Raw genomic sequence first — 23,296 nt, forward strand, 5'->3', positions numbered from 1 at the left:
AGAATTACAAGTAGCCCTCCCCTGATGCCCCAAATATATATTTTGAACAGTTTTATTGAAGGCTAATTTGCATACCATAAAATTCACCCATTCAATGATTTTTAGTAAATTTACAAAGTCGCACAACCATTACCACAATCTAATTCTAGAACAGTTCCATTATCCCAAAAAGAAACCTCCTGCCCATTTGCTGTCTAAATGTGTTCTATGTGGAATATTAAATCTTCTAGCAATACTCACCACTTAATAAAAAGTCAAGCCAATATTCTAAACAAAGGTTGCTTGAGTAAAAAAGCTATTCCTCATAAGAGCTCAAGAATAAAGTGACATTACCTAGCAAAGTGCAGGCCTGCCTAGTGTGTGCCATCTCCTTTGCATCATCCACTCCTTCAATCGCAGGACTGCCTCCTTGTTTTGTGTAATTAAAGTTATCTGCATTTCCTATAATGAAGAAAAACAAAAGTTTTCTGGTTTATGAAAAAGCCTTGCCTTCTACCTTTATGTCCACTCTAAATCAGAGGTGGTGATAGCACAGTTGAGTGTACAGCGTCTAGAGTTTGACTGCCTGTGTTTTCAATTGTATTTTAATAAAAAATTAAAAATTACACAAAATTTAATTAAATAAATGGGGTAAAATATTTATAGTTTATTTATGTTAATTGGTAAAATAAATAGTCCTTTCCTAAAGGTTTTATTCCAATCTACACACTAGAATAATTTCCTCAAATCCTTTACTCCCCTCATAAGAAACCCTACTGGCCTCTAACAAATCAACTCCTTTAAATTTTTTTTTCTTTTAATCAAAGCAAATATCAAACATATACAAAAGTAGAGAGACTAACAGAATGAGCCCCTAGGTACTCATTACTCATCTTCAACAGCCATCTAAAATCACCTCCAGGCCAATTTATACAGCCACTTACTCCTCCTCTACCCCCACGGGTTATTTTGAAGCCAACTGCTAACTTTTTATCATATTATCCATAAGTATTCCAGCATGAGATAAGCTCCTTTTTAACAAGTAAATTTAGGAACTTGGAAATTAACAGAAAACAATACCAGAACAATAAATTTAATGCCATATTCATACCTAATCGTAGCATTTTAAATTCAGGTAACTTTGCTGAGGCACAAAGCTGATAGAAGATATGATAGTTTCTCTCCTCTTCTGCCTTTGAAATAAGAAGAGTTTTCAATTACAGCATTTTAATCTAAAATTCAGGAAATTCTATCATAAAATAAGATTTTAATATTTAATTATCTCAGTTGGTTAAATAAATTATACTTTCCAATATTTCCTAATACTTATTTCTGATTATTAAATCTTATGATTTATAGTCTATTGTCATATGTATGAGTATGTGTGTGCTGCTCAAATTCAACATAAAATATCAGATAGTAATGCTTTCTGAACTAGTGAACAGCTTGATATATGTCCACAATCATAAGATAATCAGTGCTTTTGGGGGAAACTAAAACCATTTTTTTTGCAATACTCAATACTATTTTCTAATGGTACCTCTTAGATTCACAGTCTTCCAAATGCTTTGAAAAAAGAATAATCCCATTCTTGCCATATTGTAGACTGGACCATCTACTGTGGTTATTTGTAAGAAAGTCACAAACGTACATCTTCTATATCATTTTAGTTTATACATTTTAAATCAATAACTGCTGTATAAAATAGAAAATAAATCATATATAAATTCTAAGATAATTTTTCAGTATTTCCTGAGAGTCTTTTCCACATATATATCTAAAAAATACAGTTGCAATAATATTGTTCATACACCTAATAGTTTATCACTATATCCTTGATTTTTACAGTATACTCAGGTGGCTAATGAATCGTATTAATAAGGCCAAGGTCAGGTTTGATGCCCACAGGTGGCTGATGTCTGGAAAAGAAAACCTATTATAGGGACAGAAGCCACTGAACAAATTACCAATATACCAATGACCACAAGCATGATCAAACAAGAGACCAGGTGGTTCAGCACACAGAAACTAGAAAAGCCTGTGAGTCTGCAGAAATGCTTAGGTCCTCTTTGTACATAAAGGACAATACAAGTATGCCTTTTCTGATTGTGTGACTCATTTTGACAAGCCAAACATCCTTGACATTCTATATCACTGGAGACTGGGAAACTGCTAGAAATGGTTCAGTGTCTCTAAACAAGACAATAAGGATTGGGCCTTACCATTTTGTACTAAGCACTACTAGCCTTTGGTCACACACTGACCAAGGACCATCTTTCCTCCCTGCTTACTCACTTACCTATCAATCAAACCTCTACTATTTGAACTCTAATATTTGAATCTTCCCTTAGATCTACCTCTGTTTCACCCATTCTTTCTTCTGGTTATCAAAGTAGACACTTTTCAAAAAAACCTATAGAAATAGCCATCAGCATAGTAACACTGTTCTGTATGTACCTAGATATTAAATATAATACTTCATTTGTACTGCCTTACTATGCAAATCAAGTATTATATTTTAGGTGGCCATAAATCAGGCACAGCCCCAAAGTCAAAGCCAGAGCAACTTCAGACTGCTCAAACTCTCAGACACTTTCAATCCTATGACAGACCTGGGCTATGGAAATTGTGGACGCTGTTACATGGCAGTGTCAAGGGTATTTGGACCTCGATGCAGTGGGCATGCAGTTGAGGCTAATGAAACCCAAATCTCACAGCATGAGGCAAGCAGTAGGTCTACAGAAGCCCTATACTGAGAGTGTGTGATAAATCCATACCTATAAATATATAAATGTATGCTTGCTAGTGATGTAAATATATAGTATCTCCCATATCTCCCATTTTCCAATCAAAAGGGACCAAGAGCATACATGTGGATGTAAACCCTACACGGATGCATCAACTGTTTTTTTGATAGTAGTTCACAATTGGGTTGTGAAGATTTTTTTTAACCCTCACTATTCTATCTAAACAATAATATATTCTAAGAGAGGAGAAGGAAGGAAGGAAAGAAGACAAGATAATTTTTTTTCTTGAACAGAGTTCAAACTGTAACTTATTGAGAGCATGGAACAATGCCTTCCCTATCATTTGGAAATATGAGAGACAAGACTAAACTAGTAGCACCTGTTCTCAACTAAGCTTTCCCACAAGCATCTGTAGGAAAAAGTCAAACCTAAAAGTGACCAGTCCCAAAGACTATTAGCATTTAAGTGGTACTCCCTTGCCTCTAACAGGCACCATTTTATAGGCTTCAGTCCAAGTGCGGTTGGAGGTAATATTGTCATAATATGCTCAAGAGTATCTAGAAATAAAATGCATACCAGCAAGCATGGACTCAACAATTATACAGCAATCTAACAAAAGTACATATGTGTATATGGCTAGCTTACCTGGAATACCACTCTGGATTTCTCTAAAAGATAAGTTCTCATATTGGCACCAATGATTCGATATCTCTTATCAAAACCAATCTCAATATACTTCCCAAAACGGCTGCTATTATCATTCCTGGTTGTTTTAGCATTTCCAATGGACTAAAAAGCAAGGGAGAAAATAAGATTTTAGAAGTGTAATTCATAACATGACATTTACAGAATCTGCTCAGAGACAGAAAAGATGGAGTAGAACACAGGTCCTTAAAATTGATCTTTTTTTTTTTTTTTTTTTTGAGACAGTCTTGCTCTGTCACCAGGCTGGAGTGCAGTGGCACAATCTCGGCTCACTGCAACCTCTGCCTCCCAGGTTCAAGTGATTCTCCTGCCTCAGCCTCTGGGAGTACAGGCACATGCCACCACGCCCAGCTAATTTTTGTATTTTTAGCAGAGACAGGGTTTCACCATGTTGGCCAGGCTAGTCTCGAGCTCCTGACCTTGTGATCCACCCACCTCGGCCTCCCAAAGTGCTGGGATTACAGGCGTGAGCCACCACACCCGGCCAAAACTTATTCTTTTAAGAACAGAACCACTTTTGCCACTGCAGGCACAGGTGTATGCTTTGCTCACTGCACAATCACACACATATATACTAATAGTTCTTATTTGTCTTGTTATTCTCACAAAAATGATTTTCAGAAACAGCAGACCTGAACTCAGAGGTTAGAACATTTTTATAACACCTTTTGGGTTATCTGAACATTCATGCCAGCAAAGAAAGAGAACAAACGAGGATGGGAGCTGCCAAGGCACAGGCTTTGTTAGGTAAACTTCAAGTTTTTATTTTTTTTTTCCAAAAAACTTCACCTGCTTTACATAAATAAGATGGTTAAGACCAATGAATATTTCCTGGAAATGCTGCTCTGGTGTTCAGGGTCTCTTTAGCCTGATGTTTCTATCACCTTATCCTGTGGCAACAAAGGTCCAGTTAGACTATTTATTAGCAGAGTATTAGTACTACCCACTCAATTTAAAGGCCATTTTCAGAACCAGAAAAAGTAAAATTTGGCTTTGGATTTTGACAGTTAAATCTAGCTTACAAAATATCTGCTACAGAATGCAGAGAATATAACTTGCTGCTAAATGTTTTACATAACCTTAAAAATTTTAATGACATAGGTCTTTCTGATTTAGGTAACTTGCTTCTGTAAATTTTTTGAAGGCAAAGCAGAAAACAAAGATGTAGTTAGAAAAGCAAGTGTTTACATAATGCATATATTAAATGTTTAATAAGCAAATTTCATAAAAGATTAATACCTTTCACTTGTGTAAAGCCTATGTCAGGATTAGTATATTGAAACCACAGCAGAGAGAAAGATGTGAAAATACAATGTAGTTTTAAGAGTGATACAAACGTAAGTAATGAAAACAGTAGTAACATAGCCATACAAGTCAACACATTAGATTCTTTGATCAATCAAAGAAAATATATTTTCACTTTCTGAAATAGAGTGTAGACATCATCCTATTTTGTTTTGGCAGTGAGGACACTGCCATATTTTAGATTAACATTTTAAATGCTTTTCTAAAAAAAATAAGAATAGGAATATCTTCCTGGCAAAATTACAGAAGGATCTAATGTAGCCTCACATAATTTATCTATTCATTTACTCAGATGTTACCCCTCTTGATATTATAAAACACCACAGCAAAAAGTCTGTATATGGTCTCACTATTTTATTTAGAAAAGGAGATTAATTATAAATGCAGACTTTTCTCTCAACACAATATATTCTTCCAAAAAGCAAATGAAAGGTTACATGTAGTAGAAGTAGCAGCAGCTACTCAATAAACACTCAACAAATATTAGTAACTGTCCTAAGCACTTTCCTGCCAGTAACTAAGCAAGTGGAGGAAGGGTGGGCCACAGCCTCTCCTCCTTCCTCAACTCTTACCCCACCTTCCACATATCATCTCTCCCCATCTACTCAGACTGGGCGTCAGAGTGGCCCACCCGCCGAAACACCACCACACTGTGAGAAGAGGCAGGGATCGGCTAGAGTTGAAGCAGATCCTTTTGTTTTCGAGTAAAATGTATTTAAACATAGACAAACAATGGTAGAAAGAACAAATGAATTAGAAGCCCGAAGACCTATCAGACCAGGCCCTATTATCAACTTGTCATTATTTAATCTCTTTGAGGAGTATTAGTATCCTCAAATGTAAATTGACTAGGACAGTGGAGCTATAGGGTTCTTCTTAAAAAATAAAATTATTTGATTCTAAGTCCTGAACCTGATAGGGAAAGACATTTCTATACATAAACAGTATCTTTTGTCCACTCCCTCAATTGTTGCCTCTGCCATATAAGCACTGTATTCACAAGCAACTCCCTAATACTATATTCACTTTAATCAGTAAGAAGCCACTAAAGGAAAAAATAAACTTTGTGATCTTGGTAATCTTGGTTTTACTATTTTAATGTAATGGTGCATGAGTCTTCTTTACTAAATGGAGATGAAAATCTTCAATTATGGTTATTGAAATTGAAAAAGAACAACTGGTCAGGTGCGGTGGCTCATGCCTGTAATCCCAGCACTTTGGGAGGCCAAGGCGGGTGGATCACCTGAGGTCAAGAGTTCGAGACCAGCCTGACCAACACGGTGAAACCCCATCTCTATTAAAAATACGACAGTAGCTGAGCGTGGTGGCATGTGCCTGTAATCCCAGCTACTTGGGAGGCTGAGGCAGGAGAATCGCTTGAATCCAGGAGGTAGAGGCTGCAGTTAGCTGAGATCATGCCATTGCACTGCAGTCTGGACAACAAGAGCAAAACTCTGTCTCAAAAAAAAAAAAAAATTAAGATCCAGGCCTGGTACAGTGGCTCATACCCATAATCCCAGCACCTTGGGAAGCTGAGGCAGGAGGATTACTTGAGCCCAGGAGTTCATTTGAGATCAGCCTAGGACAGGCTGAGACAGAGCAAGACCCTGTCTCTTAAAAAAAAAAAAAAAAAAAAGTTTCAGTGTATTATTCCCATCTTATGATGAAAATTTCCAGGAAAAAATGAAAACATCATGAAATGGAGCAAATAGAATAATTATCTGCACATCATTCACATTTTGCAAAAGAAGCCTATGTTGAGAATGAGGAGCTTCCTTTTTAAAGAATAATGTGCATATCTCTTTAGACCCTGGATTGTAACGTTAACCATGTAGGATGCTCATTATCCTATGAGGAGTTTCAGCAGATCACTGGAGACGCAGATATGCCTTTCCTGACATCCCAGCAAAGGGCTCGATATAGGGACATAGTATTGAAGCGATTTAAAGCTACAAATTTTTCAGACTACATACTCAATATTTTACCTATGTTTTCTTCCAGTAACTGATCTTCAGCTCCATATTACATTTCCATCTTTCAAATTGAGATGCCCTTTTCTGTAGTTATTGAAAAATTAGTTCAACTCTTTACCAAATTTTTCTTAATCCAAATTCTTATAGATGAACAATTTCAAATTATTTAGACAGACTAAATAATAGAGAAGGAAGCAGGTGAGCACAGCTGATCCCTTCATCTTTTATGTTCATCCCAGCAAGCAGGGCATATTCTTTATAATCGCATATTGTAAGTATTATCTTTGACTGCCGTGGTTTGGATATAACGTGTCCCCACCAAAATTCATGTTGAAATTTGATCCCCAATGTGAAGGTGCTGGGAGGTGGGGTCTAGTGGGAGGTGTTTTGGTCATGGGGGCAAATCTATAGTGAAAGCCTTGGTAAAGTTCTCCTGTAGTGAGTTCTCCCTCTGTGAGACTGGATTAGTTCTCTCGGGACCGGATTCATTTCCACTGGAGTGGGTTGTTATGAAGTCGGGAGGCCCTCAGGTTTCCCCTGTTTGTGTGTGTCCACTTGCCCTGTGACATTCTCTGCCATGTTATGCAGCATGCTGGCCCTCACCACAAGCCTAGCAGATGCCAGAGCCATGCTTACTGTACAGCCCACAGAACCATGAGCTAAATAAATCTCTCTCTTTATAAATTACCCAGCCTCAGGTACTCTGAGGCTATAGTTATAGCAACACTAAATGGACTAAGACAGTGGCTATTCCAAATTTTTAATATCATTCCTACTAATACAATTCAAATCTGTGTTGTAGAAAAACCAATAAAGCTGGGTTTTTTTGAAAGAGGTCATAAAATAGTTCATTCAACTCATGAAAAATTCTAGAAGGTTCATTCTAGACTTAAGTTATCCTCAAAGACAACTTCAAATCCTAGTATTACATGGTCCAGGCCCAGAAGAAATGGGATTACCTAATGCCATCACATTCAAGACTTTGGGATATTCTAATACTAGGGACTAAAATGGCTGGAACTGTTGTCAAATACCAAGAATTTGTCATGACCAAAACCAGTCAAAACAACAACAGCAAGAAAAGAAGTCCTGTTGTTTTCTGACCCCAAACCAAAAACCAGCTCCACGGATTCTATTTCCCCAATATTAACACTAGTGACATCCAGCAGTGTATCTGTAGCTTACATTCTTTCAAAATCTTAATATTTGCTTGAAATTTTCACTACTCTCTTTCAGTGCAAACATCTGTTTCTTCCTGTTCATCCTATTTCAGAAAGCATTCCCAGTATTTTTTTCCATAGCACATCCAGCCCATGAAGCCTCTGAACTTCTCCATCATATCTTGGTTTTTGATCCCAAAAAGTAGAAGTCCTGCTGCTCTAGAGAGTAGCCCTACAGATAAGAGGTCACGGCATTCTGTTCTGAAGTGTCACACGCAGCACCGCAAACCAAGCACAATTACCTCTAGATAGATTATCGCAAAAACCACTTGTACCACAGGTGCACCAGGCCGATTTTAACTCCATCTGTGTTTGGGTGACAAATAAGGCTTGACAAAGGAAAAAGACAGGAATAAAAAAATGCCGATTTGAATTTTTAACAAGGAAGGTTTGCTTCTGCATGTCCAAATTAATTTCTCTCCATTTAACAAAAGTAATTTTCTCCATTTAATAAGTCTTCTTATAAAACTATAACTTTCCAAAAATCATATTAATAGACAAATAATTATCTACAAATCCCAAAATACTCAAATTCTCACAGAATTAGTTCCATTTTCATTGGCACAGGCATTTCTACTTTGTATATGGGGTATTCGAGTTTTGAAAGCACATTCTTTCATAGTTCTTCCCCTGTCAAAACCTTACAGCTACTGAATGTCTTTTACGAACCTATAGCTGTGTCATGTGCTTGACAGAACAACAACAACAACAAAAAGCTTATAGAGATCATAGTTTAAGTTTATAGTTCAAATCTGGAAAAAAAAATTAAAACTTTAGCTATATTAAAATTTAAGCCAACTTAGGTTGGACTAAGTACAGAAAATGAAATATGGGCAAAGGAATAATGAAATTCATTCATACTTGAGCATAACAAATCTTATGTTTTAGAAGGAGCATTAACAAGAACTCAGGACTTGGGGGAAATGAGTAACTTGTACTTCTAGCACAAGGAAAGGAACAATAGACATGAGTCAGTTAATGAGGAGAAGGAAACTTAATTGCTGCCTGGTATTTAGGGGCAACAATTTCGCTGGTAGGTCAAAAATTCAGGATTATAGACTAAAACAGATTCTGCTATAGCTGGGCTTTACTTAAAATGTCTACCTTACCAAATTTTTATTTTTCCTAGATTTTTTACAAACATGTAGAAAAGTATTTTCTCAATTTTAGTGGCTGGGAGAGCCCGGGCTTTCTGAGACATGCTGTATCAATCAATTTTTTGAGCATGTTTCTTATCAAGAGAATATAGGAAGAAAGCCGAAGACTCTGCTGTCTTACCTCCATGATGGGGTTGGAGGCCAAGACCTTTTCCTCCACATTGGCCTCACTGGCAGAACCACTCACAGTTGCAAAGTATCGCATGGCATACTTAGCTGAGACTGTTTTTCCTGCCCCAGACTCTCCACTGACGATGATGGACTGATTTCGCTCATCTCTGTAAAATAAAAATTTTAAAAAAAGTAACTGCCATTGCTGCCTGTAGCAGGATTGATAAGGGAACCTATGGTCTCTATGGAAGTAGGGGGCCAATTAATGGATTTTTTGGTCGTTACTGGTGCTGATAACACCAAGGTCTCAGGTTCAATCCCCATACTGGCCACCGGAAATGTTGCAGGATTTTTTTTTTTTTTTTTAAGGAATCAGAGAGACCGATGGGGTTGAGGAGGATATTTATTATTTAGGTGCACCAGCCCAGTCAGATTAACATCCAAAGGACTGAGCCCTGAACAAAGTGTTAAGTTACCTTTTAACCATTTCATGGGGCACGGGGGAGATCTGTGCAGGGGGAAGCATATTACAGAAGTGAGAAACAAAGACAGTTATTCAATTAATTGAGACATGCATTACATCATTTCTTTTCAAGAAAAAACATGTTTTATGACTTGGGTTTATCTGTCTAGTGACTTCACAGCTGCACAGCTAGAGAAACAGGGTCTTCACAATGCCTGGGAAAGGAGGAGAGATAAGGCTCACTAGCCAAAGAAAAACAGGCAGTTAATTTTTAAAGGACTCTAACTCTTTCTCTTTCTCAGGGGGAATTGAGTTTTCTTACATACAACTGAGTTTCTGCTTACACATTCTTTAATTTCTTTTAATTCCTGTTCCACTGCCCACTTGGGAATGTGATTAACATTATTTCTTCTGTGTTCTTTATGATAAGGCACAGTGAGTTTTTGCTGGTTCATACATGCAGCAATGTGGAAAGGAACATAAGAATGATGTTTCCTAAAAATAATATCTACTTATAAATTAAAAAATAACATAAAGGAAAAAGATATCAAGCATTAAATTAGAGAGCATCACAACTACTAAGGATGAATCTGCAATAGAGGGCCTCTGAATTCTTATGTGTACAAATCTCAAACATATTATTTTATTCCTAAAGAACTACTTCAATATCTTACAGTACTGTTGTCAACCACTTCAGGAGATACTCTTTGAAGCCACAGCAAAGAAATTTAAATTTATACTATTTAATTAAAGTTACAAAACCATTTAAAATATTTTAAATTATCTACCAGCTAACAATCCTCAAAATGGCGTCTCCTACAAACTCTAGCTCCTACTAAAGTATCCTCATCACTAGAGAAGAAATAGTCCATTTGCTGGCTTGGCTTTATTCAACTATACGTTAAATAAGTCATGATCTGTATCCTCATGTGGTTGATGGATGTTGTGGTTTGAATGTTCTCTCCAAAATTCATGTTGAAATTTAATTGCCAACATGATGATACTGGGAGGTAGGGCCTTTAAGAGCTGATTAGGTCATGCGGCTCCTGCCCTCAGGAATGGATTAATGGCATGAATGTAGGAGTGAGCTAGTTACATGGGAGTGGGCTCCTGATAAAAGGATGAGTTTAAGCTGATTTCCTCTCTGCCTCACATGCTCATGTGCCCTCCTACTACTGAATGACCTTTGCTAGATGCCAGCACTGTGCTCTTGGACTTTTCAGCCTCCAGAACAGTGAGTCAAATAAACTTCTGCTCTTTATAAATCACCCAGTCTGTGGTATTCTGCTATAGCAGCAGAAACTGGACTAAGACAGTCATCTAATAGGAAAGACAGGCCAATAATTCAAGACTGTAATACATGTGATGGGGCAGTAAGAGGAAGAAGAGGTTACAGGGAAGGTTCCCTAGAGATGACAGCTGAACAAGGTCTACAAAAATGAGTAAGAGAAAAGCAAGCAAGGACTACAGAAGTCGGGAAGGGTACATTCCAGGCAAAGGGGATAGCATAAATGAAGGCTCAGAATCAGAAGTTTGGAAAGAGCAGATCACTCAATTTAGCTGGAAAATGGAGTAATGACAGACTTATGATTTCTGCTTTCGCCAGTCCTTTCAAGAGCCTCCACAATAATCCTAAATAGGCTGGGTACTGGGTGCTTTGGAGTGGAGGTGAGCTCTTCTGACCTGTTTCCAGAAGGTCTAATGTGAACTAAAAGCCCTCACTTAAAAATACTGCTTCATTTCATTCATTTAACAAACACATAATAAGTAGCCACAATGTGCTAATCACTTTATGGAAATAAAAGACTCTAGGGTCATAGTTAATTGAGAGAGACTAGAAAGGACACAGTTAAAACGCAGTTGGAAGTAACTGCTTTAAAAAAGGTCAATCTAAGATACTATGAAAGTAGAAAGGAAGGGTATGGAACCAGTAGGAGATGTGAGGAGGAGATGTCAGGAAAGCCTTTCCAGAGAAGGTAATACCAGAATTGAGAGGGTAATACCAGAATTGACTCATATGATCATTAGGAGAAAACCAGGTTCTGTGGGAATAAGGAAATGGAGTTAAATTATGTAGAAGCACTTGAAACCCTAGGAAACAATTATTGAAGGATGAGCAAGAGAGAGATAGAGAAAGAGAGAAAGAAAGAGAGAGAGGCGGGGTGGGGGAGGGTGTCTGTTAGACTTTATTTTCCTTATGGTCATCAGTGACCTTATATCTATTTGGTCTGTCGGGTCTTCCCTTATAGTTTTCATTTTGTATGAAATGTATTATTTTATAGATTTTCCTTTTGAATTTTACCCTTTAAAATATGTAATCTCTCCAGTTTATCATGGTCATACCAAACACTATTCATATCTTCCAAGATCATCAACTTGTCCTCTGTAAACTTAATAAACATACTTTCAATTATACTTACGTCATCAACAAGGAAATTAAGCAATGCTTGCCTCAGACCTGAGTAATGTGTAACACGATTTAATATCTCCATCTATGTTGATGTTAACTCTCTGATAACCACCCACTGAGTGTTGTCATGTACCTTGATGAAGTGTACACGCACCTGCACCTAAGTCTAAATTTTTAGCTTACAAACAAACATGGCCATGTGAAACAAAATCTAGAGCTTTACTTTCTTGCAGGCAACCAATCTAATTGCTTCTCCCTTTATCTGATCCCTTGCTAACAAGAGAAAATATCAAGTTAGTGTAATAAAATGCTTTCTTTCAAAACTGTGTTTTTACCATGGTGTCTTAAAGATGTGGCTTCATCTAGACTTTAATCTCTCTCGTTAGAGAGATGCTAAGTTTTTCTACACCATCACTCATCAGAATCAAGCTGCTCTGCTCTCTGTGTCTCTCTGATTTCTACTTTTAGTCTCAAGAAGAAAATGCTTAAACCCTAAAGTTAATACTAGACAATGAGTTTACAATTATAATATTAATTTTATTTTTGAAGCATAAATATTTACCATAAAAATGGTTGCTGGCACTGTTGAATGCTGTGCTTTAGAGAGGCAGACAGACTCCTCAGGAAATGAAAACAAGTGTTCCCTAGAGATACTTGCTGAGGTCACTCAGTTCCTGGTGAGAAGCCTGTCACATGGCTATCAGATCCTCTCAAATCAACCTGAGTTTTCTGTTCCATCAGTACAGAGCCTATACATTATATAAAGATGCTAGAGCAGAAATAGCCAATTATATTTGTGTATAACTTTTACATACTCTAGTTCTCTAATATGTACTGTATTTTATTCCTGCTGCAACCTTCTGGGGTAGATAATATTCAGTAAGTCCCAAACTAGTAGTTTAATGTTATGGTTTGAATGTGTTCCCCAAAGTTCATATGTTGCAAACTGAATCCTCAATGCAACAGCGTTGAGAGGTGAGACTTTAAAATGTGACTAGGCCAGGCATGGTGGCTCACGCCTGTAATCCCAGCACTTTGGGAAGGTGAGGCAGGAGGATCACTTGAGCCTAGGAATTTGGGACCAGCCTGTGTGACATAGTGAGATTCCATCTCTACAAAAAAGAAAAAATTAGCTGGGCATCATTGCACATGCCTGTAGTCCTAACTACTTGGGAGGCTGAGGTGGGAGGATCACTTGAGCCTGGAAGGTTGAGGCTGCAGTGAACCATGACTGTGCCACTACACCCTTGCCTGGGTGACACAGTGAGACCCTGTATTAAAAAAAAAAAAAAAAAAAGGTGACTAGGTCGTGAGGGCTCTGCCCTCATGGATGGATTTATGCAGTCATAATGGAAGTTGGTTAGTTATTGCAGTAATGGCATCCTGATGAAAGAATGAGCTTGGCCCCCTTCCTGTCTCTGTCTTACATGTTCTCTTACCCTTCCACCTTCCACCATAAGACGACGTAGCAAGAAGGCCCTCAACTAGATGTAGCCTATCAACCTTGCTCTTTCCTGCACCCAGAACAATGAGCCAAATAAATTTCTGTTTATTATAAATTACCCAGTCTGGTATTCTGATATACCAGTATAAAACAGATTAAGATACTCATATAATGGAGACTTCTAAAGGGAAATCATTTACTGTGAGCTAGGGTCGTCTGAAAGTAAAACCTGAGTGGGATAATGAAGTATAAATATAAATCAGACAGATAAAAAAGCATGGAGCAAGATATTCTAGGCTAAATGAAAGATGTAGAAATAGAACTATGCCATCTTAATGTGAGGGAACAGACCTGTTAGAATAGGGCCAGGTAGTTGAAAGTAAGAAAACTAAATGACGAAGAAGAAAGGCTTCAGTCTCAAAGCTGGATTCAAATCTCAGCTCTTAAGATACCATTTATTAGCATATGGCCTGGACAAGCTACTTTCCTCACCTGTAAAGCAGTGGTGATCTGCTCCAGGGATATAATGAGGATTACATGCCTGGAACCATGTTTGGTACACAGTAGACCTCAAAATATGGTAGATATTTATTAATTTAAGTTAACCCACCTTTATATAACATATATAAAATTATCCTTATGAGGGACCATGTATTACTTAAAGCCTATTTGCACAAATAGGATACTTAGCATCACAGGGTAGCTGAGTTTCAGCTGAAACAGAAGACATTTTGTCATCTGTAATAGTTTGCACTTAGCCAGTGAACCTCTGGACAGTGGCGCACCCTGAGACCACATAACCAAATGACGGAAGGGGCCACCCTAAAGAAGGGCCTGGTAATAAGTTAATTCAGAAATAATAAAACCAGATGAGAGGCTCAAGTCAATGAAAAGAGAAATGTAGACATAAGGCCCCATAATGATGACGCCTATGATGATAAGAACAGCTTATATTTGAATAGAACTTAGTATTTTTCGAAGTGTTTTTGCGTGTATCACCTAATATAATTTTCACCTCCAAAGTAAGCAGGAGAGACATTATATTTTACTCTTTGGAGGAAATGGTAACACCAAGAGGTTAAATGGCTTGTCCAAGCCTGATGACTGGCATAGGGTAGAGCTGGGTTGTTACATCCCACATCTCTTGATTTCCAGGGGAAAGTCTACACAATGCTGCTTCTGCTTTGTTACACAGCTCCCTACCATGGTCTCCCCTCAATTAAAATGTTTATGCATTAGTTCCCATCAAACATAAAGATAACAAATGCATACCACAGAAACCTGTAATTGTAAAGTTAGATCATCAGTGACACTGTTCCATTTCATAGATGACAAAATGGAGACTCAGGGAGACCAGGAGATTTGAGTTTATATGGTTAGTTATTGGTAGATATGTGACTAGTACAGATGTCTTTTTCACTAGACCAAAGTTAATTGCATATAACTAACTTTTTTCAAGCAAATTTAAATAAATGAAACTTAGTCAATAAAACTGATTTACTCTATCACTCACAGTGGAGAGAAAATATAGCAAATTAAAGCCATCAACACTACCTGGTTTTAAGGAAACAACACAAAACAAAACAACAACCCTAGTTACAGCAAGAAAAAAGACTGGCAAGAATGTCAAACAAGAATAAAAGAAAAAAATAGGCATGGCAGTCCACCGAGTGCTTCTCTATGGTAAGTCAACAAGGACAATTAAAATTAAAAGGCTATTCTAGGAAGGTATTTTATGAGGGCATTGTACTCTCTAAGAAGCATGTTTAAAAAGAAGCCATGAGTCAAGGATCCTGCTCAAGGATCCTGGTTATTGCTGATGTCACCGGACATAGATCTGCTTGGAAAGAATTCCTAGTGTGAGTTTTGCTTTTAGGATAGATGTCAAAAACATCTTTTCAACCTTAAAGATCTAAATTAGAACTCTGCTCCTTTCCCCCTACTCCCCACCCCACAACACACACAACCTGCTCTTCCTGCCATCTTCTACATCTCAGTAAACAGCAGCTCCAACCTTCTAGGTGCTCAGTCCAAATCCTCACTGCCATCCTTAACTCCTCTTTTTCTCAAATACCCCATATAAGCAAGCCTTTGCCGGTTCTGTCTTAAAAATATACCCAGAATCCATCTACTTTTTACCACCTCCACTAATTAAATGATCATCTTTTGCATGGATCGAGGCAATAACCTCCGAACTAGTCTCCCGGCTTCTACCCTTGCTCCAACACAGTATGTTCTTTTCATTTTTTTGTAACTTTACTTTTTTATTGTTTTTGTAGATAGGGTCTTGCTCTGTCACCCAGGCAGGAATGCAGTGGCACCATCTTGGCTCACTGCAGCCTTCAACTCCTGGGCTCAAGCGATCCTCCCACCTCTGACTCCTGAGTAGCTGGGACTAAAGGCACAGGCCACCATGCCTGGCTAGTTTTTGTATTTTGTTTGTAAAGGCAGCGTCTCACTATGTTGCCCAGGCTGGAGTGTAGTAGCACAATCGTAGATCACTGTAACCTTGAACTCCGAGGCTTAAGTAATCGGCCTACAGATGTGTGCCACCGTGCCCAGCTAATAGTTTTATTGTTAATCATGCCTGACTTCGTGGGGTAGGAATTCCTGTCTATTTAATTTGTATCCCCCATGCCCAGAACAGTGCCTGGTGTTTGGATGGTGTTCAATAAATCTCTATCACACGAATGATGAATTGTACCTTCCCTGAAGACATGAGGGATCCCTAGAAACGGTGATAATGTGAAACACCAGGATTTGCATCTGGAAAGATGACATCTTTGTTTGACAAGAAAACAATGGTAAGGCCGGCTGGGCGTGGTGGCTCACGCCTGTAATCCCAGCACTCTGGGAGGCCAAGGTGGGCGGATCACGAGGTCAGGAGATCGAGACCATCCTGGCTAACACAGTAAAATCCCATCTCCACTAAAAATACAAAAAATTAGCTGGGGATGGTGGCCGGCTCCTGTAGTCCCAGCTACTCGGGAGGCTGAGGCAGGAGAATGGCGTGAACCCGGGAGGCGGAGGTTGCAGTGAGCTGAGATTGCGCCACTGCACTCCAGCTTGCGTGACACAGAGAGACTCCATCTTAAAAAAAGAAAAAAAAGAAAAGAAAACAGCAGCAAGAAATGATCCTGCAGCAGTTATTCCCGACTGTAAGCCTAAATGGATGCACTCTATTTAACTGCTGTGGCAGATGTTATGGGTAGAGATTTATTTATACAAATGGTAAATATAATACCATAACTCATTAAGGCATATTTTAAAACTGTCTGAAAAAGAAAACCAAGCCAAAGGAAAACAGAAAAAACAACCCTTCAGTTAAGAAATTACCTTGAGTGACTGAGTCACAACAGATAATAATGAGAAGAGAAAATTACAGGAAACCAAGGTAAATCTAAAGGTAAAAACCCATAAATATTCAAATAAACCCAATACTGTCTGTGAATGACCAGTAACAAAGATGGTAAGAGTTATGCTTTTGTATTTAAGAATACTATTTTCCAAAGAGTCATATAATTCTCTGAGCACTATACAATTTTCAGAGATTATTTTTAGAGTCTAGCCATCCATGTGATTTTTTCTCTGCCCAGTAGTTCTCAGGTTGTACTAAGTGGTGTCAAAACTGTACTGCAATGCTTTAATACTATACAAATCAACTACTGGTAGATTTTTCCAACTTAAGGGAAAAAAACATACCAATAAATGGAATTTTCCCATTTGTAAACTGAAAATAATACCAAACTCAGAAAGTTGCTATGAGAATAAAATTAGTTAATAAATGGAAAGCAATTAAATAATGCCCTTCACAGAGCACATAATGTTAGCTGCTATTAGAAGTATCCATATTAATATTATTTTATTATTAAAAGGGCATAATGATTTCTAGGGTTTTGTCCCTGAAATAATTCTAAAATTCTGTCACATGCTGGACCAATCATGTATACTCTCCCTGGCTGGAGAGGAGAAAATAAAAATCTCTGCAGTATTAGTTTTCTTTCCACCTTATAAATTACTCATGGGTTTCCCATATTATATTTATAATGTGTTCTGCTTTGCAGGCTGGAGAAATGAATTAAACTTAAACTATTCTTCTACACATTCACAGTTTTATATTTTATTATATTATTAAGAGCATAATCTAGTCTTGAAAGTAACATTTTTCTCCCATTTTCCACCCTCAAAATGTTAGGGTTCCATGGTTAATATAAGAGACATTTTGCAGATGCTGTTCAGGATAACTGATGCCCTATCATATAATACTAACATTAAAATTCACACTTTGAGTTGGGCATGGTAGTGCATGCCTGCAGTACCAACTACTCAGGAGGCTGAAGAAGGAGGATCACTTGAGCCCAGGAGTTCAAGCCCAGCCTGGGCAACATAGCAAGACCCCATCTTGAAAGAAAAAAATTTTACACTTTCCTTTAGATTTAATTCCCTAGGATTCAGAAAGATTTTTTTTATAGCTCCTAGGCCTTTTAGTTCTGGTCTATTACTCATTAGCTGACTGACATTGGGTAGGTCATTTAATACCACTACACTAATCCTTTCGTCTGTAAAACATAACATCTGCATCTGTCTTTTCCTAGTCACAGGATCATGATGAAATTTCAAAGGCAGTTTTTAAAAACTCTATGTTCCTTTATAAATGTGAGGGGCTTTTTATTTGTTTGTTTGTTTTTGAGACAGAGTCCTGCTCTGTGGCCCAGGCTGGAGTGCAGTGGCACAATCTCGGCTCACTGCAACCTCTGCCTCCCAGGTTCAAGCAAATCTCCTGCCTCAGCCTCCCAAGTAGCTGGGATTACAGGTGCGTGCCTCCACACTCGGCTAATTTTTGCATTTTTAGTAGAGGCAGGGTTTCACCATGTTGGCCAGGCTAGTCTCGAACTCCTGACCTCCGGTAATCCACCCACCTTGGCCTCCCAAAGTGCTGGGAATACAGACATGAGCCACCGTGCCTGGCCCACTTTATTATTTAATAATAATCCAAGTCACCTGAGACAAACTTGTCAAGGCTGCTTATTTAGTAATTATTTACAAGGTTGCCATTCACTTTAAAATATATGTGACTTAGCAAGAAGAAATTATCATATCTAATAACTGCCATAAAATAACAATGAAAGCTTCTACCAACCTGGCCATTTGCTTGTAAGCTTCTTCAGCTACTGCAAAGATATGTGGATCCATATCACCCATGTTCTGACCACTGTATGCATTAATAATATCTTCTCCATAAATAGGCAGCTGTTCATAGGGATTTATAGCTACTAGGACTATACCTGGGAATAGGGTGGGGGACAAGAAAGAAAAAGAAGTCAATGATACCCTAATGGGCATATCAAACTTAGTAAAGTGAGACTCACAGTTAACACAATCCTTCATTTCAATTTAGTTAATATTAAACCAGTAAATTGTTCAAGGATCAAAATGTATCATAGCCTTTGCCTCTGAACCCATTATACATAGTTCTGCCTAAAACACCATTTAAAAACTGGACTAGGTGGCTTAAAATAATGTGGCAATGTTATAAGAACTTTAAATATCTTCATCTATTTAATCCAAAAATTCCACTTTACTTCTACAATTTATCCAAATGAAATAATCAGAAATTCATGCAAAGAGTTTTTTTTTTTTCTCACAAAGATGTTTATCATAATGTTATCTGTAACAGTGAAAATGGAAACAAAATATATAGGGCAAGGAGACTAGTTGAATGCATTCTGTTACATCCATATGATAGACTACTAAGCCACTACCACAAATCATGTTTGTTTGTTTAATTTGAGACAGGGTCTCACCCTGTCACCCTAGCTGGAGTGCAGTGTTACTATCTTGGCTCACTACAGCCTAGACCTCCCAGGCTTATGAAATCCTCCCACTTCAGCCTCCCAGGTAGCTGAGACTATGGACACGCAACACCATGCCTGGCTAATTTTTGTATTTTTTTGTAGAGACAGGATTTTGCCATGTTGCCCAGGCTTGAACTCCTGGGCTCAAGTGATCTGCCCACCTCAGCCTCCCAAGGTGCTGGGATTACAGGGTAAGCCACAGTACCTGGTCCAAATCATGTTTTTGAAGGATATTAAATGTCATAGGAAAACATAATACAAAACTATAATAAGACTGATTCCAATTTTATATCAATTTATACCTCTCATGAATATAAAGAGAAAGGATGTAAATCAATATTAATACTGGCTATTTTTCAGTGGTGAGTTACATATAATTGTTTTTCCTTTTTTATACTTTTCTGTATTTCCTAAGAATTTTTCAGTAGGTGTATATTAACTTAAGTCGTCCATTCAATAAATGTTTATTCAGCACCAACTATGTGTAAAGTCTTTTTTAAATGCTGAATTTACAACAGTAAACAAACAAACAAAAAAGACTAATCTTTACCCTCATGGAACTTAAACTCTAGTGGGAAATTCAGACAATTAATAAGGTAAGTAAGAAAATATATATATATACATAATCACAGATTAAATTGTAGTAAGGAAAAGAAGGCAAAAAATAATGCAGGGAAGAAAGACAGTAAGGAGGGGTTTCTGACTTGATAGGGTGGCCAGACAAGACTTCACTGAGAAGGCAACACATGTGTAAGGAAAAAAAATGGAAGAAAAATAACAATTGAGAAAAAGAAATAGCTACCAGAAAGGAAAAGTTAGTATCAATGACATAAAGGATGTCAATTATTTTAAGAAGAAAAGGTGGCTGTTCCTGCCTAAAACGAGAGAGTAATGAAGAAATCACGAGCACTGAGCTGGGTATACCACACGAATGAATGGAAATCCAGATTTCAGCTTCAGAGGACAGAGTGATTAGTGAAAGAACGATAAGATATCAGTGGAGAAAAAATAGCCAGAGGAAAGGGAGAAAATAAAAGATAAGAACAAACTGGGAAAGAGAGAAAAAAGAAGGAAAGCTGGAGAAGGGGGAAAGGAACACAAACACACACACATGCAGAGGCTTTATTTCTTGGAGAGATAAAAAGCACCGTGAACTGGGTGGCTGGCAGCTAACACTGCAATGAGCAGGGGCCCAGGCAAGCAGGAGTGAGCAAGACGAATCACCACGAGTCAAGTTAGTTCCGCATGGCTGAGTAATTGACCACAAGATAACACTAAATCTCTTGAACCTGCTCCAAAGATAAGTCTTTGGACATCTACTCTTCATGTAGTAGTTTTTGGAAGAGAAGAAAATAACTGGTGAATTTGGCACTAAATCTGACATATGACTTCTGTAAGGGGAAAAAAATTCCAAAAGATGGGCACAGTCTTTTTATTTTTAGCAAAATTATGTAAGCTCACAAATGAGTTTATTCAGCATAAATGCAACTTGGTAAATCTTTCTGATAACACTCAAGTGTTTTTGTCTCTTAGAGAAAATCCAACCACAGCCTGCTTTCCCCATGTACAATATTTCCATGGCTATGTCCATTAGAGGAAAGAGTCCACAGTCTATTCGGAAAGCAAAGCATACTTACCACAGTATGTATAAATAAGTTTCGAATCAATAAAGCGGACTCTGAGATTATGGAGCACAGCAGGCTCATGAAGATAGCTGAGGGCTGTGAGGTCATTTTCACCAACAAGTATGTCAGGATTTCGTAAGTGAGGCAGCTCCTTGGTCTTTGGATCTAGATGGTATTCCAAATCCTGAAAATGCACAAGGCACAGCATCTGGATGAATTATGGCAAAGACTGTAAAAGAGGCCCATGCATTTTGCTCACTTCCTATTCCTGATTTGCTTCTCAGCTATTAAATGCATTATTTTCCTAGCACCTTCCAATATCACAGAAACTGGTGGAGATGGAAACAATGTGAAGTGCGTTTTCATTAGACATACCGACTTGTATTAACAATTTTTGCTAATATACTTTGAAAGCCATAGCCTAGAACTCTTTCACCCACGTACTGAATCAGAAGTTTTAAACTTTTAAATATGTTTATCTCCTCCATCCCCCTTTACCTATAAAAAAGTGGCAGACGATATAAGAGTGGTCGAGAGCTTGGTTCTAGGATCAGATTGACCAGGATTCAAATCCTGATACTAATACTTACTTTTTATGTGGTCTTGAGTTATGGTATTTCACCCAAATCCCTCATTTGTAAAATGGGCTAACAAGGTTGTGGTAAAAAGTAAATGAGGCAAGTCTGGCATGTGGTAAGTACTTGGGAATCCTTAAACCACGAGATACCCAAGAATCCCCTGAAATTATGTGCAACACTCTGTGTGTATGTGCACGTATGTGTACTTTTTTTGAGGCAAGACAATTCATAGTTTTCATGAGATTTTTGTTTTGTTTTGCTTTTTTTCTGTGCATATGCTTATTCATTTATCAGATTTAGGCCAGCACAGTGGCTCACACCTGTAATCCCAGTACTTTGGGAAGCTAAGGCAGGTGGATTACCTGAGGTCAGGAGTTCAAGACCAGCCTGGCCAACGTGGCAAGGCTCCGTCTTTATTAAAAATAAAAAAATTGGCCAGGCATGGTGGCTCATGCCTGTAATCCCAACACTTTGGGAGGCCGAGGTGGTTGGATCACCTGAGGTCAGGAGTTTGAGACCAGCTTGGCCAACATGGTAAAACCCCATCTCTACTAAAAACTCAAAAATTATCCAGGCGTGGTTGTGGGCACCTGTAATTCCAAATACTCAGGAGGCTGAGGCAGGAGAATCACTTGAACCCTGGAGGCGGAGGTTGCAGTGAGCCAAGATAACGCTACTGAACTCCAGCCTGGGCTACAGAGCGAGATTCCATCTCAAAAAAAAAAACAAAAGCAAAAACAAAACAAAACAAATGACATTTTAATGGGGTTCCTGGTCCCAAAAGTTAACAAGTACTATTCAGTTCATTTTTAATAGCGATGGGGTCTCACTATATTGCCCAGGCTGATCTCGAACTCCTCGGCTCAAGGGATCTTCCTGCACTGGCCTCCCAAATGCTGGGATTACAGGTGTGAGTGACCATTACTAGCCACTATTCACTTTAAAGTCACGGGAATATGGCTTTATGGCACAGCCAACCATAAATATTGTCACTTAACTATATAAAGGGGCAAATAACATAGGACAAGTGAATAGGAATAAAAATTCAATTTAGTTGTAGGGAGGAACAAGGTTTTGTAAAAAGCCAGTTTTGGTTAATACTGAAAATACATACAGAGGTCAAATATTCAAATCATATTTGAATGAATTATGCTAAAGGAGAGAAAAATTAACAATTTACCCCTCAGCATTTCTTGCTGCCTGCTTATCAGAGAATATCACCCTTGCCTGGGGCTGACTGGTCCTTGCATTGGCCCTGTAAATACACAATTGTCTGTTCTGGTGTTAGCCAGGAGACTCCAGAATGGCAGAAGGGCAACCCAGAGCTCTTTTCTCAGTCTTCATTACAGGGTGGGGTTGTTTGTGGCGAGTGTGGGGAGGAGCTGAAATTGAAATATTAGAGAAGACACTAATTTGAAAGGTAGAGGAGACCTGTAACATCTTCACAGAAATTTCTTTCTTGGAGTTAGGCTTTAAACGGACATAACCTGCTCCTCTGGAATCACTGGACATCATTAAATAAATATACTCTTCTACTATTACAAAAGCCATGCTTTCTCTATTTTATTCTAGGACCCTAAGTAGTTTCTAAAAAGAGAATGATTCTTGAATAGTTCATGAATTTTATAATGTCGATTCTTCTTGTTTGACCCCTGTCCCTAGTCTTGCTTTTATTAAAGGTATGTATCATTCTATTTCTAGATTTTTAAAAAATACTAAGGATT

At 38.0% G+C, this 23,296-nt stretch overlaps 1 protein-coding gene across 2 annotated transcripts in view; it reads right to left on the bottom strand.

Annotated features, from left to right (window-relative positions):
• The window catches only part of MYO5A (myosin VA), a 223,721-nt gene that overhangs the window by 96,359 nt on the left and 104,066 nt on the right, over window positions 1-23,296 (bottom strand). For both annotated transcript variants that reach the window (XM_058427106.1, XM_032174208.2), the window contains exons 3-8: window positions 21,007-21,178; window positions 18,655-18,799; window positions 9,208-9,364; window positions 3,372-3,515; window positions 1,091-1,172; window positions 334-441 (exon numbers count right to left, since the gene is read on the bottom strand). In XM_058427106.1, coding sequence (XP_058283089.1) covers window positions 334-441; window positions 1,091-1,172; window positions 3,372-3,515; window positions 9,208-9,364; window positions 18,655-18,799; window positions 21,007-21,178 — 808 coding nt within the window. The remainder of the gene's footprint in view (window positions 1-333; window positions 442-1,090; window positions 1,173-3,371; window positions 3,516-9,207; window positions 9,365-18,654; window positions 18,800-21,006; window positions 21,179-23,296) is intronic.

Source organism: Hylobates moloch, unplaced genomic scaffold (assembly GCF_009828535.3).
Source record: "Hylobates moloch isolate HMO894 unplaced genomic scaffold, HMol_V3 SCAFFOLD_14, whole genome shotgun sequence".
NCBI lineage: Eukaryota > Metazoa > Chordata > Mammalia > Primates > Hylobatidae > Hylobates > Hylobates moloch.